Below are 17391 nucleotides of genomic sequence, written 5' to 3'. Positions count from 1 at the left end.
TCCATAATAAATATAAATACACTCATTCCTTTCTATTGTGTAGGCCTACAGTAGACCGATGTCCATGTCACAATAACTATTCTATCAAGCTACAAATATCTGATAACTTCTGCTTTTAGATACTAAAATAGCTATATAATGGATGTTTATATGCATGGCAATTTAACTTGCTACAATGTGGCTGGTTATTGGAATGAGGATGAATTTATGCTCCCAGAACACAATTTTGTCAAACATACACAAATATGTTTTATAATTAAAATTATACAACTATTATTAGTAATATCATACTCTATGTCCAAATGTGAGGCATATAATCCACTAAAGTTGGACTAGCAGGAGCAGAATGAGATGAGAGGTTATTTTGGCGATGGAGATTAAGGCAGGGGCTTTTTGTCATTTGTGCGAGACAAGCCATTCATTCATCCATCCAGTTCACAGCCAAAAAAAGGCTGGTCCCAGAAATTAGCAGTTTCAGCTCAGCAGCAAAGTCGTCGGGCTGTGAAGGCAGAGAGAAATTGACTAATTAGCAATGCGCACTAAAACTTGACGGTTCTCTCTATAACAGCGAGGGAAGACTCGGGTTTTCTCCCCCTTTCTCTTTTCTTTCTTCCATAGATGTTTGAAATCGCAGTCATTTACGCTCGACAGTTTTTACAATAGCCTTGAGCCATAATTTTGCGAGTCTCTCCAGCATCCATACCCCTGCATGGTCTCTCTCCACCGGCCATGCACGACCGTTTCTCTCCCCAACCGTGGATTTCCTATTACTCTCGTTACGACTCACTGAGCCCCAGGCCCAAGGATAATGATGTGTTGTTTCTTGGTAGCATAATTTGTCACACGTATATTTCTTCTTCTTCTTCTCTTGCAGAAAGCACAGCTCCCTCTCACACACTCACACACTTCTTGTTAATTCAGAAGAACAAATGATCAACGCCAACAAATAACCTGAAATAGTGACTTTATGAGTGAGAATCAATAATTATTCTGTGGCACCGACCATATACTTTTAAAGGAAAGGAACACATCTAAAGAAAAAGGAGAACAAAGAAAAATCAAGTGAGATTATTGGGAACCTGAAGCTTTTTACAAGCTCGTAATCAGGTAAGTTTGGCTTGATCTGAAGCAAGCTGCTCACATCATTTAGTTGTGACAGGCGCTTTAGAGAATGTGGCGACTACGAAGCAAGGTAGTACAGGACGCTTATATCAAGTTTACAAACATTTTTCATGTAGTAAATGCATTTTTAGCGTTGTTTAACTACATACACATGTGCATGTTTCATTTATATTGTTGAATTGCTGCACTGAATGAATCATTTCCAATACTCATGTCTGAATAGTCGTAACTCAGGTAAAAGGGGAAAAAGCTTCCGCACCGAGCACAGTGATGTCGGCTGTGTGAGGGGACAAACTAATTGCTTTTGTATCACTCCGTGCGTGCATTTGTGGATGTGTAAATTTGATCATTGTGAGAGTGCAGCAAGATAAGAGAAGAACGATAAGTGTTAGCTGAATGCTGCATATTATCTTTGCATAGGGGTTGCCTTTCCCTTATTCAACAACTTAAATTGCGTTATCAAAGAGAAGGCGCTGCAGCATCTCCTCTCATAGTTTGTTTTGGCAATGCGCGTCAAACCGCAGCGTCAATTGAAATGATCTTGTCTTGAAAGAATGCAAATAGCAATTGAATGGCACATTCTTGGGACAATACGTTTTTATTTTCTCTTGTCTTCCGACATGAGCCAAAGCAAAGTTGAAATGATAGCCAACCGGACCGAACTATATTGTTCATTGCAGAATAGTATCGGCGGGAGCAGCATGATGGTTTACCGGTTCGATCGGATGCATATTCATTTAACTAACCATTATGATCGGTACAACGTGAAGGTATTAGAGACAATTCCCTCCTGACTGTGATGATGATATCATGTTATTTTATTCATAGATAAATGGTCTAGATGTAGGCTAAATGGCTTGCATGGTGTATTTGTTGCCTAGGTGAAGTCATGTCCAGATCGGGTGATAGAACATCCACCTTTGACCCTACACACAGTGACACCCTGCTGCACGGGCTCAACCTGCTATGGAGGAAACAGCTTTTCTGTGATGTGACTCTCACTGCCCAAGGACAGCAGTTCCACTGCCACAAAGCAGTGCTGGCGTCCTGCTCTCAGTATTTCAGGTGTCTCTTTTCCAGCAGTCATATGCTCAACAACGAGGGGACCAACAACAACAAGGACCAGGGGAGCAGTGGTACCCCATCTTCCTCCCCCGATGACAAGCTGATGGCAAGCACCCGGTCCATCAACAACCTGGTCCTCCAAGGCTGCTCCTCCATCGGACTACGGCTAGTGCTGGAGTACCTGTACACTGCCAACGTCACTCTCTCTCTGGACACTGTGGAAGAGGTGCTCTCAGTCAGCAAGATCCTTAATGTCCCCCAGATCACCAAGCTCAGCGTGCAGTTCCTCAACGACCAGATCTCTGTACAGAACTACAAGCAGATCTGCAAGATCGCAGCACTGCACGGCTTGGACGAGACCAAGAAGCTGGCCAACAAGTACCTGGTGGAGGATGTGCTGCTGCTGAACTTTGAGGAGATGTGCGCCATGCTGGACGCTCTGCCGCCCCCGGTGGAGTCAGAGCTGGCCCTCTTCCAGATGTCTGTGCTGTGGCTGGAGCATGACCGGGAGACTCGCATGCACTACGCCCCGGACCTGATGAAGAGGCTGCGCTTCGCCCTCATCCCGGCCCCAGAGCTGGTGGAGAGGGTGCAGTCGGTTGACTTCATGAGGAGTGACCCAGTGTGCCAGAAGCTGCTGATGGATGCCATGAACTACCACCTGATGCCCTTCAGACAGCACTGCAGGCAGACCACAGCCAGCAAGTGAGGATGTACACACACACACACACACACACACACACACACACACACACACACACACACACACACACACACACACACACACACACACACACACACACACACACACACACACACACACACACACACACATAAGGTTGGTAAAGATACTACCTTGTTCACTTGGATATGGTTAGGGTTAGTGAGGATGCTTTAGAATGGTCTAATCTACCTTATTTTCCATACCATCTCACACTATAAATGTGTTAACTCTCAGTACATTTTTTTAAGTGCTGAAAAGATGGAGAAACATAACTTCAGTCAATAGGGAAGATAGTTGAACAGTACATTCAGGCATTTCTTCCAAAATACGAGTTATCACATTATTCCCCAAAATATATAGGTCACTTATAATTAAACATAGACACACTTGTCAAACATATTACAGAAGAGCACATGACAACTGCTATTGACATAACCTGGGTAGATATAACCTATAAATACATAACCTATAAGGTTTTTGAATAGCTTGACAAGAGCAAGGAAACAATTCATGGATTATAGAGTTGTAGATCTGGGTGATCCATACCGAGAATGGCTGCTTTGTCTGCCTTACCTACAGTACAACCATGGCTTGTCATGGTGTGTTCGTCATGATCAGCATTTTCGAGACAGTTAATGGACAGGAGTTGCCAGGAAGATTATTGATTGGTAGTGCTTGAAGCTGCTGTTGTTTACAGCAAACACCTTAGTTAAAAACCTCTTGAAACACCGGAGTTTGTATTATAACGCTGAAATATTATGGAGCAATTTTGACTGTTACATTTGTTGAACATTATCTTCTTAATTCAGAAACAGTAGGCTTTATGATTGGAAAACTAATCTCACAGTATTGGAGAAAATTGAAATAAACAATTATCTTGCACTTGTGGTGTATAATGTATTTACCAGAGTAATTTATAGCATGGTTCATTTCCTTATTTATTTCTCACAATATCTTTATGGAGCACACTACTGTTTCCCTATCTAATGGAAATCAAAGAAAAAGTTATGAGCAATGGAGAGGACCTGTATGTCCTGTAACATGTTGCCATGCCTAGTAGTCTCCTTAGTGAGATGTCCATACATGGGTCCAAATGCAGCACGGATCTAGGATCTAAACTTCTCATATTAATATCACATGCCACTGTTTCTCTCCCCTCAATTCATCAGCATTATCTATGTCCAGTGGTCATTTGCATATGAGAATAACCCCAAAAACACATGAGTGGGCCATTATCCAAATGGATGCACTGAGACGGTGGTCATTTAGTCATCAAAAATAACAATACAAATGTCTGGAATTAATGGCCAATGTTGTTAAAACGACTGTTACTTTGTGGTTAGTTGTTTAATTGCATTGAACTTCATTCAAAACAAGATGACTGGACTCAGGAATATGTTGAACAATTGGTTCAGAACTGCCACATGGAGAGTCTTCACCAATGGAATAGCCATATTGATCTACTCTACTGTATATTGCCCAGTCATATCTGCGTCACTGTGTGTAACCGTTTAGAAAAGTCTGATGACTTCACACCTAATTGAACAGATATCTTTAGGGGTTAAACCCCCTTTGGACAGAACGCATATGAAAAGCAAGCAGGTTAATTTTTTCACATCAATTCAGAGACAAACAGTTGTGATGTTACAAAGTCTAGTTACTCTGTTATTACAATGTTATTAAATAGATACAGTGTTCAGGTTAATACACAATGCTGTTAAGATGTTACTACTATGATCTACATAGCTCATATAGTGTTGGCCAATAAGGAAGTGTCTACATGATGGGGAACATTATTTTGTTATCTAAATCTTTCATATAGGATATGCTACAGTTCAATGACTTCCAACACAATGAAGTTGTAGTGATCAGTTGCAGTTGGCTTGGTGCTATAATGGAAAATCTTGTATTTTTGTTTGATGTTGGTGGTTGTTTTATTTAATCTAAATCAGTTATGTAATCTTTGTGTTTCCTACCTATTATCCCCACACTTCAAACCCCCTCCACCCCAACCCCAACCCCATCCAAACCCCAACCCCTCCACACCCACTTTACTCCAGGATTCGTTCCAATAAGAGGATGTTGTTGCTGGTGGGTGGCTTGCCTCCTGGACCTGATCGACTCCCCAGTAATCTGGTCCAGTACTATGATGACGAGAAGAAGACATGGAAGATCCTCACTAGTGAGTAGTAGTGCCGTCTTTTACCTGAAGCTTCTTCTGTTATAAGCTTCAAATTAATCAACATTCTATCAACGTCATATTTTATATTTTGTTGAACATCAATCATTTTTTTGGGATGATTTCACAAAAGGTCATACACAGTTTATGTCTCATTTTAACCAGATTTCAACCCACGAATCAACAATAGGATTTCAAGGGTTGGTTTATTTCAAGTTTAATGTTACGAGGCTTTACCTTTAGCACAAGTACATTTTCTGGTAAAATGAGGGAAGAAGGAAGAAGTTCCTCAAATTCCTAGAGGTAATGGTGTATTACTAGCACTTTTAGTATGTTTTTAATCAGAGCGTGACTTTACAGGCACACCACCATGGCATGGAGTTTCCCTTGTTTTTGCTGAAATCTCCTGGCAAAGACGCACGGCCAGATTTATAGTCATCTAACGACATAGTGGCGTGTAGATTAACATTATAGAATGACATGTTACTGTCCAGCTAGAATGACATGTTACTGTCCAATATATTAAGATACAATATATTATTATTGAATATTGAGTATGCCAGATAGATAGTAGAGAGATAAAGAGAAAATAAACATCCCTCCAAGCTAATAAAACCATTTTGGTTTTTGGACATGCATCGACAACTTGAAAAACCTTGCAAAGCTAAAAGCACACTTTGTGGATATTCTTTGCCCAATAACTTAGGATCTTAATTTGAGCCAGTTTGCTACAGCTTGAAAATAATCCTGCAGCAACAGGAAATGTGAATTATTATCTGGATTATAATTAATGGGCATTTTTGTAGGGGTTGACACGTTTCGTTAGGGAAGTGGAAATTAGGAAGTTTAGAAGTCTTTTTAAACCTTGAATACACTGCAAGTTTGCATTTCCTGATGCGCAACAAAATAGTCAACAAAGTAACCCTTTACACTCATACCCGTATATAGATTGAAAATGGAAGATTTGGGTACTGATAAAACGGCTAAATTGGAACGCAGTGGCTGTAAAGTAACATACTATACATGATGTCAGAGCTCTGTCCTTGTGCTTCACAGCACTGACAGCTATTCTGAACTTGAGCACCTAGCGCGACAAGAAGTTGCCCCCATTGGGCAAATTTTGCTCATTATTTGATGTCTGAGTGAGGGAAATGCTGTAAAGTAAGAGGACTCAATATATTTTGAAAGATGACTCATTGAGGATTATAATAAATACTGCTTTGATGTCACACATGCAAGCCAAACACCTGTGAGTCCAAATGTGCACTTGTCATATGCAGTGTCAACGTTTATGATCATTATGTTCGATGTACATGATGTCATACCCTGGGTTGTTCTGAAGAGACTGAGCCTATTTTTGTTTATTGTGAAGAACATGTGTCGGGCCACACACACCTGAATGCACATGACTCCTTTCTATGTGCACCAAAATTACAATATGTTTCTCTGAAATGCCTTGTGGAGGCCTAACACTGTAAGATCGTATTTTATAACTTAACTAGTCATATTGGCATTAGAAGAGGCTTTCAAATGATGTCCACCTGAACCATCTAGAGATTTATAATGGACCGTTTTTGGATTGCGTGAACAACAACAGTAGTTGTGTGATGGTGGAGATGCAGGGTTGTGTTCCAAACAAAACAACTACAAGTGTGCTTGCTCTAGTTCCTCAACGGCACAGCTAGGAGAGCACAAAAAGCACCTTATACTGTTCTTTGAGTCATAAAAATGCATTGAAATGTCTTAGGAACTGTGAACACTTTGGAGGGGTGTGTGTCCACTTGGAGACAACAACAAAAATACGTGTAATTTTTGTGTCTTGTGTTGCACCTACCCCACATTCTCCAGGAATAGTCTTATCATGTTACTGAATGTATCCAGAGTATTTTCAGTTTTCGTTATGATCAAATGCGGCAAAAAGTACAGTAAATGTAAAAGGCACATAAAATCAACAGTCTGGATGTTGGATTCAGTCTTGTGCCAGGTTGTTTTCTAACCTTTGGTGTAATAATTTCCCCATAATCTGCAAACTGTTCCCTTTCAATTGCTACCATAGTTATACATTTTCATATTTCTTCTATAAGGAACATTTCAATGTAGCCCTGTCCATATAGGCCAATTCCCACGAGTGTAAAGGGTTAAGATCCTACATCTGTAATGCTTCTGCAAATACAAAGAACAAGCTTTCTATTACACTACTTGCCTCAAGATATAGTGTACTATGCTCTCTCTCCCACCTGTCTATGTTGACCTTTTGAGAGACACCACTATATTCTTGCCAATTTCCAAAGGTCAAACAAGTGCTAATGGAAAACCTTATCTGTCCTTTGCATCATCATCATCTGTGTCCATATTGAGTTGTTGTCCTCTGGCCTGGCAGGGAGCATCTCTCACTAATGTTGCTCCATTCATACATATTACCGACTGGTCTACCTCCCTACTGTCATCTCCTAGACCCTGTACACTCTGTTCTCCCAATACAATACAACTTTATTGTCCATTTGTCAGAACTGCTCTCAATCACTCCCATTCAACACACTAACAACACTTGTCTCACACATGCCCATAGTTATTTCTGGTCCTGGTCTGATATTGCCAGTGTCATGTACCATGATACCATTTCAACACATACCATCTGTAGCTAGACAGAATTGTAGCAGTGGTTCCAAATACTATGCACCTGTCTGCTGTCTGTCAACACTCAACAAGCTACATTTCTGCTCTGTTATCATTAGTGTCACATTAATGGTATTTTAACATTTCCTCTTGATTTTGTCAGCCATGTTACCAGAACAGGCATGCATACACAACGACTTTCAGCCTCATTGATATTTCAGTATTGACATTTTTCTCATTAAAGCTCATTGGTATAAAGTGTAACAACCAAAAGGTCAATGGGGATTTCCATTATTCAAAACTAAAAGTTAACACTCAAATGGTCCGTGTCCGTGTGGAAGGACAAAACTGCAAAATCATCCCCTTAACGTAACACATCGATAACCACCTGATGTAGCTGCTACACAATGGATGTGGAATAGAGGATGATTAACATTCAATCATAACTTTTCAATGAGGCGAAGCCTGAGAGGGATAGCGTTTGATTAAGACATTTATCAACACAATTTAGGGAGAGTCTGATCCCTCTTGTCGCGTCAGATCACTGCAGCTCGTCTGTTCCAGAAACTAGAGGAACTCTTGCTTGCCATCTAGTGTACCTATCGCACCGTGAAGAAGCAGGGAGGAGAAGGAAGACAAAGACATTGGCTCAGTTAAAGTAGTGACTCTGTCCACCGCTGCCTGATTCTACAGTACCTGAGCCAACCTGGCATTAACACCTCATGGCTTCAAAAATCCATCTTGATCTAAGCACAGTACTGAACAAAAGGATGCAATGTTGTGGGATGCAACACTAACGATGTTAGATGGCTGTAGTAACGCAACGTTGATTGGTGCAGTTGCCGTGGAGTCATTCAGTCGACCCCAACCAAGTGTGTTTCTATGCTGAGGTGTCTGACTCCCTCTAGTGAACCTGAGAGCTTACTGTAAAGCCAAGGCAAGGCCAATTCTAAGGGATTGGGTTTCTGCCACATAGTGGTTTTACAGTTTCGGCTCCAGTGGTAAATATGGAACAGTTTAAATGTATGTTGATATCAACATCTATTAACATCATGATCCCTGATTCAGAGATAGATCTTATTTCTTTTCAGGCTGTAATGTACAAGACTATCAGAATAGGAGTAAAACGAATAAATTAGCAAACTTGAACATAAGTTATGGACAGTAAAACCATCGTTCTGAGTCTATTTACCCTCAATACCATCTCATTTACCCTCAGTGGAGTGCAATGTTTTTTTTACAGTATCAGATGTTGTTTACTAAGAGCAGAAATCACAACACAACAAAAAATAACCACTCGTTCAAATCTCTTAACATCTACTAAATGATAACATTAAGGCATGTGAACGAAATCTACCACCTACACCCTTTTGCCAGTGTGGTGCACTGAAGTCAGGGAGTAGAATCCACTTCCCTCAAGATAATGCTGTTAGTCCTCCTATCTACCGTATCTGAGGCTCTCCACCTTCAATGGAAGACCTCTGCTTGTCACACACCCTTATTGAAGATTAAGCTGTGTAAGTCAGTATCTGTCTGAGATAGACTCCCCTCTATGAGAGGAAGACCCCTGCATGTCAGCCAGCCACAGCTTTTGAAATTGCAGAGCTGAGGAGAGGAGAGGCCAATCGGAAAGAAATGAGATTCAAGGCTGTCTAATTTTACAGCAACTGCAATCCATCAGACTAGCGTGGAGGTGACGGTGGAAATGACGGATGGAGACAGACAGGTGGGCTTTACCATGCCACTGATTTACGCTCATACGCCCACGCATGGTGCGGGCCTCTAGATTTATTGAGTGAACATGATCATGTTCATTATGACTGTCACCTAAGACCGTTTCTCTCCGTCTCAACGGGGGTCACTTTAGCAGGGGAAGATGGAGTGGAGAGAGGGAGAGAGGGATAAGGAGGTTCACCTAGACACACAGTAAACAGGCAGGGAGACTCATGCAGTATGTTGTCAAATGTGAAACAACACCAATTGTCTGAATACTGGATTAAAATAAATTGTTTTGATTATTTTGGTTGATTTTGTGCTAGTTTGGAGTGCAAGTATCTTTGTTTGGAGTGCAAGTATCTTTGTTTGGAGTGCAAGTATCTTTGTTTGGAGTGCAAGTATCTTTGTTTGGAGTGCAAGTATCTTTGTTTGGAGTGCAAGTATCTTTGTTTGGAGTGCAAGTATCTTTGTTTGGAGTGCAAGTATCTTTGTTTGGAGTGCAAGTATCTTTCTTTGGAGTGCAAGTATCTTTGTTTGGAGTGCAAGTATCTTTGTTTGGAGTGCAAGTATCTTTCTTTGGAGTGCAAGTATCTTTGTTTGGAGTGCAAGTATCTTTGTTTGGAGTGCAAGGTACTGCTCTTTCACACACAGTATAGAGTTTTTACTGGATGTCAAGTTGTGACATGGTGAGGTAGAACCCAGGAGCAGAGAAGAGAACCAGACAAGGAACCAGTGCTTTAGGAAAACATGTAAATACTTTACTGGAAAACGTTCAACAGAAGGTACAAAGTAAAACTGGGAAAACAACCAACACTAAGAGTGGAACTCACTCAGGAGACAACGCACACAGCAAACAAATCAATCTTCTGCAAAGGGGGACAGAAAACATACCTCTCTTTAAAGTAAATAATAATTAGTAACAAAAACACCTGTGTCATTATAGTCTCGGCCGCCCTCTGGTGACAGGTGGAACCATGACACCACCATTCTGTGTCCTGCCTCAGCCAGTTTCTGACATCCTCCACTGTTGTCTTGTGTCTCCCAGTAATGCCTTACAACAGTGCCCATCACTGTGTGGTGGAGGTGGAGAACTTCATACTACTGCTGGGTGGAGAGGACCAGTGGAACCCCAATGGTAACATCACTACTGATACTACTACTAATGCCAATACTTATACTAATACAAAAAAAGTATTAATGTATATATAGTATTTAAATTCATAATTCACATTTTAGAAAGGAAGTGGCCATATTAACTGTTTATGGATCTTGATTCTGACATGTATTTTGCAGGAAAGCACAGCACTAATCATGTCAGCCGGTATGATCCACGATTTAACAGTTGGATACAACTTCCGCCTATGCAGGAAAGGTAAGTCAATGCAAACAAAATTGACAAAATAATGCAATACAAATAGATGTGGGAATTATTGTACTGATTATTAACACTGAATTATTGTACTGATTATTAACACTGAATTATTGCAGTTCTATTGAATGTTCTAACCATTCCATACAAATAGCTTAGTGGTTAGAGCAGTTAGGGTCAGTAACTAAAGGTTGCTGATTCTAATACCTGAGCCGACAAGGTAAAAAAATCTACCAATGTGCTCTTGTGCAAGGCACTTAACCATCATTTGTTCCAGGGGCGCCTTACTACTATGGCTGATACTGTAAAACATCACATTTCACAGCACCTATCCTGTGTATGTGACAATAAAACATATTTGTTTATTGTTTTTTTTTACATACAGAGGTTATACCTGAGTTGTAACTTTGTCCAACAAGGCATCCACCACCCACACACACACACACACACACACACACACACACACACACACACACACACACACACACACACACTGTCCTGGTTGTTTTAATGATGTTGTCTGGTTGACACATCCTCCTCAGGAGAGCCAGTTTCTTTGCCTGCTGCCTGGATAAGCACCTGTATGTGATTGGTGGGAGGAACGAGTCAGGCTACCTCTCCAGTGTGGAATCCTACAACCTGGAGACTAACGAGTGGAACTACGTGGCCTCCCTGCCCCAGCCCCTAGCCGCACACGCTGGAGCAGTGCACAATGGGAAAATATATATCTCAGGTCAGACCTCACTCATTTTATTTAACCTTCATTTTAATAGGTTGTCCCATTGAGGTCAAAATACCTATTTTACAAGGGAGACCTCACAGATCATCTCAATGGAAATAAGTTCATATTGAAAATGCAAAGCTGAAAAATGACTAACTCAGACACAGTAAAAATGAACTGAAAAAATCTATTGATCTGGAGTACCGTGATTAGTGCAGGACCGCTAAATATCACCTATCAATGCATACATAGACTTGTTGATTTCCCTGCACACTTAGTCAGGATGTGTAAGAACCGACGCTGGAGATGAGAAGCAGGTACGGAGAGAGAACATTTAATATAGCACAGACATGGAACAGGGCAGGAACAGCGTCAGAACTGGGGAACACAACGACATACGACAATCTATGCTAAAGCGGGGAACAGACAGATATAGGGGAGGTAAGCAGAGTGATGGGTCAATTGATCCTGATGTAATAATAACATCTTTATGTGTGTGTCTGCTATACCACTATAGGTGGAGTCCATAATGGAGAATATGTTTCCTGGCTGTATTGCTACGACTCCATCATGGATGTGTGGGCCAGGAAACAGGATATGAACACAAAGAGAGCCATTCATGCCCTGGCTGGGATGAATGACCGCCTCTACACTATTGGGGGCAACCATCTGAAAGGTAAAGACTGGCATGTCTCAGATACTCCATTTTTCTGCACTTAGCCACATGAATGAATGTGGAGTAGAAGATGGAACCTCTGAATACTAGTATATTCTCTATATTCTCAGGGATGCTGTCCACTAATGCTCAATTGGATTCAATAGCTTGACCCATAAAGCCAAATGACCCCTCTAGCTTGTCCTCAGTTGAGCATTATTCTAGGAATATTGCAGTGTGGGAAATCACAATGAGGGTTCCTCATCGTGTTTCCTTTCTGCTGTGCTCAGGTTTCTCTCACCTGGACGTAATGCTGGTGGAGTGTTATGACCCCAAAGCGGACCAGTGGAACATCCTCCAGACACCAATCCTGGAGGGACGCAGTGGCCCCGGCTGTTGCATCCTGGACAACAGCATCTTCCTAGTGGGAGGATACAGCTGGAGCATGGTAAAGGCTAATTTCACTATCTTTATCCTACGTTAACGCTTATCCTAGGTTTAGTTGAATTGCTATACAGTATGTATGATTGTGTGTGAGTATGAAGTTGTATTTTCTTGTTTTAAAAGCACAATAGCTTAGGGTATGTAGGCCTACAGTATGGGTTTAGGAATACCAACAACCTGGTGGTTAGATTAGTTTCAGTCCTGATAGAGACGGCCATAGGTGGGACACCGTGAAATACCTTTAAATGACCTTGAAACACCTTTGAAAAACCTCATAGACACATGCCCATGTATGAATTAATATAATAACGATGTCTCAACTGCTGTATTGCAGGGAGCCTACAAGTCTTCCACCATCTGCTTTAGCCCAGAGAAGGGGACCTGGACAGAGCTGGAGGGAGAGGTGGCAGAGCCCTTAGCAGGCCCATCCTGTTCCACTGTCACATTGCCTGCCTGTCTGCCCTTCAACAAATAACACATCACTAGGTACGACAGAGTAGCAGGAGAAGTAGGTGAGGAAGAGAATGGGGAGATGGAGTGATGGTGGAAAGGACCATCGATAAACGAACAGTTGTTAACACATTTTGTCATGAAGTACTCCAATCAGCCGATGGGATGTGTAGAAATTATTTTTTTACTGGTTTGACAAAAGAGCACTTTCGTTATTATTGCCTACTGAAGGTTTGAAAAAGTAAGTTATCATGTATTTCCTGTATTTAAAACCCCATCTGTGTTGAACTTCTTCCAGACAATGGACACATTTCATATCAGATTTTTATTTAATCGATAGTAAGTGTTTTTGGCTTATCTTGATATAACTAGCACGCATAGTGTTGAACTGAATTGTTATAGCTTTCAAAAATCCATTTGTATCTTGTTATTAGTAGGAGACATCAATCAAAAACAGAATGCAGTGCTGTTGAAAATAATTGCCACTGGAAACTGTCTGTCAACCAAATCACACTGAAACGGAACTCTGGTTAATTCCCACTGGGCACAGAGGTCAGTTCAACGTCTAGTTTTGATTTACATTTGGTTGAGTTGTCAACTAACTTTAATTCGACGTGAAACCAACACAACATTTCACAATGTCATTGGATTTAGGGTTAAAAAGTACGAAATAACCTTACGCTGATGACTTTTTGCTAATCTAATTAGTTTTCCACGTTAACTCAAAGTCATCACATAGATTTTTGGGGTTGAAATGACATGGAAACAACTTTGATTCGACCAGTTTGCCCAGTGGGTATGCTCATCTTTTAACAACCAAAATCATGATTCTGTGTACAGTATATTGTAAAGCAGAGACATACTAACAGTTGATATGCTTGTTAGATCGTTGCCATACTGTACACGTGGCAAAGGAATCATTCTCCCTTCAAGCTGCAAGCAAGAACAATTTTTACATTCAAAATCTATTCTGGTCTTTGTAAAAACGGCACTAATAACTGATATGATTATTTAAGGGTGGTACAATCAAATTATTATTATTTATTGCTAGCAATTGGTATACATAGGTAGCAATGTTAACTGAGTGATAAGGTGGGTTTTCTGTTGTTTTGCGTTCAATGTTACCTGTTAATGTTTAACAGAGCCTATTTCAGAGATCACAATTCCCCTCAAAAAGAAAAGAAAAGAATACAGTGGTCCTTAATGCACTAATAGTGAACATTAAAAACACTGTGTATATGAATGGTTCACAAAACTAAAAGTTTGCTGAATTGTTGTTACCTTTAGTTATACTAAGTTCAGAAACATGATGAAAAGTGAATTCAACTGTCATGTATACGTCCTACTCTTTTGTCTAAGTAAGTGTGCAAGGTCCACACTGAATATTGGGAACCTGTTGAAATACATATAGATAGGGTATGTTGATTTTCATTTTTGTAAATAATCGCTTGCAGTGGAAACATTTTTGTGCACTCAACCTGGGATTTATTCTCAAATCCTGTTATGTCCTTTGCATTTTAGAATATGAAAATAAAAAGGAAACTTGATGATTACAACCGTCTGTGAAGCTTGTTGCAGGTACTGCAAATACATCCAGTCAACAAACCCTCACTTTACATAGAACTTCCAGTATACAGTGCCTTGCAAAAGTATTCATCCTTGTCATACGGTGGGTGTAGCTGGTGCATGGAAGTCAGGCGCAGGAGAGCAGAGATGAGTGAACAAAGAAGCACTTTACTGAGGCAATAGTAAGAGCAGAACGCAACCGCGTCACAAAAAGAGATGCCCAAAGAACAAGTGAGGCAGCACAAAGTACAACAACCAAGTACAAAGTACCGGCTGCCACAAATCACGGGTACAAATAAAACCCGGCGCAACCCAGCCGGAAGCGTGCCAACCTAGACAATAAACAATACCCCACACAGACATGGAGGGAACAGAGGACTAAATGCACATAATAATCATGAGGAGATGTAAAGCAGGTGTGTGGAAAACAAGACAAAACAAATGGAAAAATGAAAGGTGGAGTGGCGATGTGGCATGTGGGAGACCCCCCAAAGTACTCTGGTCAGATGAGACTAAAATGTAGCTTTTTGACCATCAAGGAAAACGCTATGTTTTGCACAAACCCAACACCTCTCATCACCCCGAGAACACCATCCCCACAGTGAAGCATGGTGGTGGCAGCATCATGCTGTGGGCATATTTTTTTCGTCAGGGACTGGGAAACTTGTCAGAATTTTACTAAAGTAACACTCGAGTGGTTTACGGGGAAACATTTAAATGTCTTGGAATGGCCTAGTCAAAGCCCAGACCTCAATCAAATTGAGAATCTGTGGAATGACTTAAAGATTGCTGTACACCAGCGGAACCCGTCCAACTTGAAGGAGCTGGAGCAGTTTAGCCTTGAAGAATGGGCAAAAATCCCAGTGGCTAGATGTACTAAGCTTTTAAAGACATACCTCAAGAGACTTGCAGTAAATACTGTAAATACTGTAAATACTGCAAAAGGTGGCTCTACAAAGTATTGACTTTGGGGGGGGGGGGGGGGGTTGAATAGTCATGCACGCTCAAGATTTCAATTTTTGGGGTTTTTTTTTTTCAAGGGGGTGAATACTTTCTCAAGCCGCTGTACAAGGGTGTTACATGATCCATTTAAATCTATAGACAAGAAAGCTATTGAGACATTTCAATGTAACAACTTTCAAGTAGATTCAGTACTTCTCTCTCAGATCTATATATCTACAGGGGTGAAATATGCTATGAAAGTGACGCAGCATTTTTCAGGAAGTAGCCTTGTATTTTTTTTGTTGCCTTTGTAGGCTTTTAGAATGGTCTTCAATGGGTAAAAACGTAGCACAATGGTCTTCAGTGCAAAAACGTAATAAAAGGCATCTGGCCAAAGTAAATTCATCCACAAACACAAATATAATTATATATATATATATATCACACGATTTTGATAATATATTCGTCAAGCCCATTCAAAATATTAGGGGACAGGACCTGGAAGTATGAAGTACGAAACAGTTCGGAAGATCCAGATTGAAAGTTTAAATAATAATAATTTGGTGGGTGCTTGTACATATTTGTCCTATTTCACATATGTGAAGTGGAAATGTGTTTTATGCATATCCCAACTCTCCCCGAGACACCTCAGAGAGGGGTCACAGTCAGTGTTGGCCATTATTAATGGCGACCATGGAACAATTAGTGTAGATAGTTTTTTGTATGCTTAACTAGCTGGCTAGCAGATGTTTCACCTTGTCAGCTCAGGGATTAGAACTAGCAACCTTCAGTTGCTGGCCCAACATTTTAACCGCTAAGCTACCTGCCGCCCCAGTATAATTGTAAACACTATAAAGGTGGAAAACTGCAGAAAGTAATGCTGAAAGATGACTTTGTGATAACCTTCAGACTCAGAGTATACACAAACAAACACAAGCAGCAAAAATATGTGCATCTGTTGGTTGTCATTCCTCTCTTTATCTGGTAAAGGACACCAACAGTGTCCATTTTCAAAGAAGCTGTTGGTCATCTACATTTTGACCGCAAACTTCTGCTGCTAGCTAGTCATTTTTATGTTTTTATGTTTTCAATATAGGTTTTCAACTTTTAATTATTTGGGGAGCTTGGCACATCTGTATCTGGGGAGTTTCTCCCATTCTTCTCTGCAGATCCACTCAAGCTCTGTCAGGTTGGATAGGGAGCGTCGATGTACAACTATGTTCAGGCCTCTCCAGAGATATTTGATCTGGTTCAAGTCCGGGTTCTGGCTGGGCAACTCAATGACTTTCAGAGACTTGTTATGAAGCCACTTCTGTGTTGTCTTAGCTGTGTGCTTAGGGTCATTATCCTGTTGGAAGGTGAACCTTTGCCCCAGTCTGAGGTCCTAGGCGCTCTGGAGCAGGTTTTTCATCAAGGTTCTCTCTCTACTTTGCTCCGTTCATCTTTCCCTCGATCCTGACTAGTCTCTAAGTCCCTGCCACTGAAAAACATCCCCACCGCATGATGCGGCCACCACCATGCTTCACCGTAGGGTATGGTGCAAAGTTTCCTCCATATGTAACGCTTGGCATTCAGGCCAAAGAGTTCAATCTTGGTTTCATCAGACCAGAGAATCTTGTTTCATTGTCTGAGAGTCCTTTAGGGGCCTTTTGGCAAACTCCAAGTGGGCTGTTATGTGCCTTTTACTGGCTACTGTATGGACACAAAGGGCTGATTGGTGGAGTGCTGCAGAGATGGTTGTCCTTCTGGAAGGTTCTCCCATCTCCACAGAGGAACTCTGGAGGTCTGACAGAGTGACCATCGGGTTCTTGGTCGCCTCCCT

At 41.1% G+C, this 17391-nt stretch overlaps 1 protein-coding gene across 1 annotated transcript; it reads left to right on the top strand.

Moving 5' to 3' along the window:
• Positions 1-461: 461 nt before the first annotated feature.
• Positions 462-14612, top strand: LOC110530461 (kelch-like protein 14). Its single transcript, XM_021613536.3, has 9 exons — positions 462-1107; positions 2004-2892; positions 4972-5093; positions 10468-10557; positions 10716-10794; positions 11334-11524; positions 12030-12188; positions 12458-12615; positions 12946-14612. The coding sequence occupies exons 2-9, from the start codon at positions 2012-2014 to the stop codon at positions 13084-13086; spliced, it is 1821 nt and encodes a 606-aa protein (XP_021469211.1). The 5' UTR covers positions 462-1107; positions 2004-2011; the 3' UTR covers positions 13087-14612.
• Positions 14613-17391: the final 2779 nt, after the last annotated feature.

Source organism: Oncorhynchus mykiss, chromosome 8 (assembly GCF_057628025.1).
Source record: "Oncorhynchus mykiss isolate SJ-2025 chromosome 8, ASM5762802v1, whole genome shotgun sequence".
In the NCBI taxonomy this organism is placed as follows: domain Eukaryota; kingdom Metazoa; phylum Chordata; class Actinopteri; order Salmoniformes; family Salmonidae; genus Oncorhynchus; species Oncorhynchus mykiss.
Note: the sequence above shows the minus strand (reverse complement) of the source record. Positions and strands in the feature narration are given on the sequence as shown.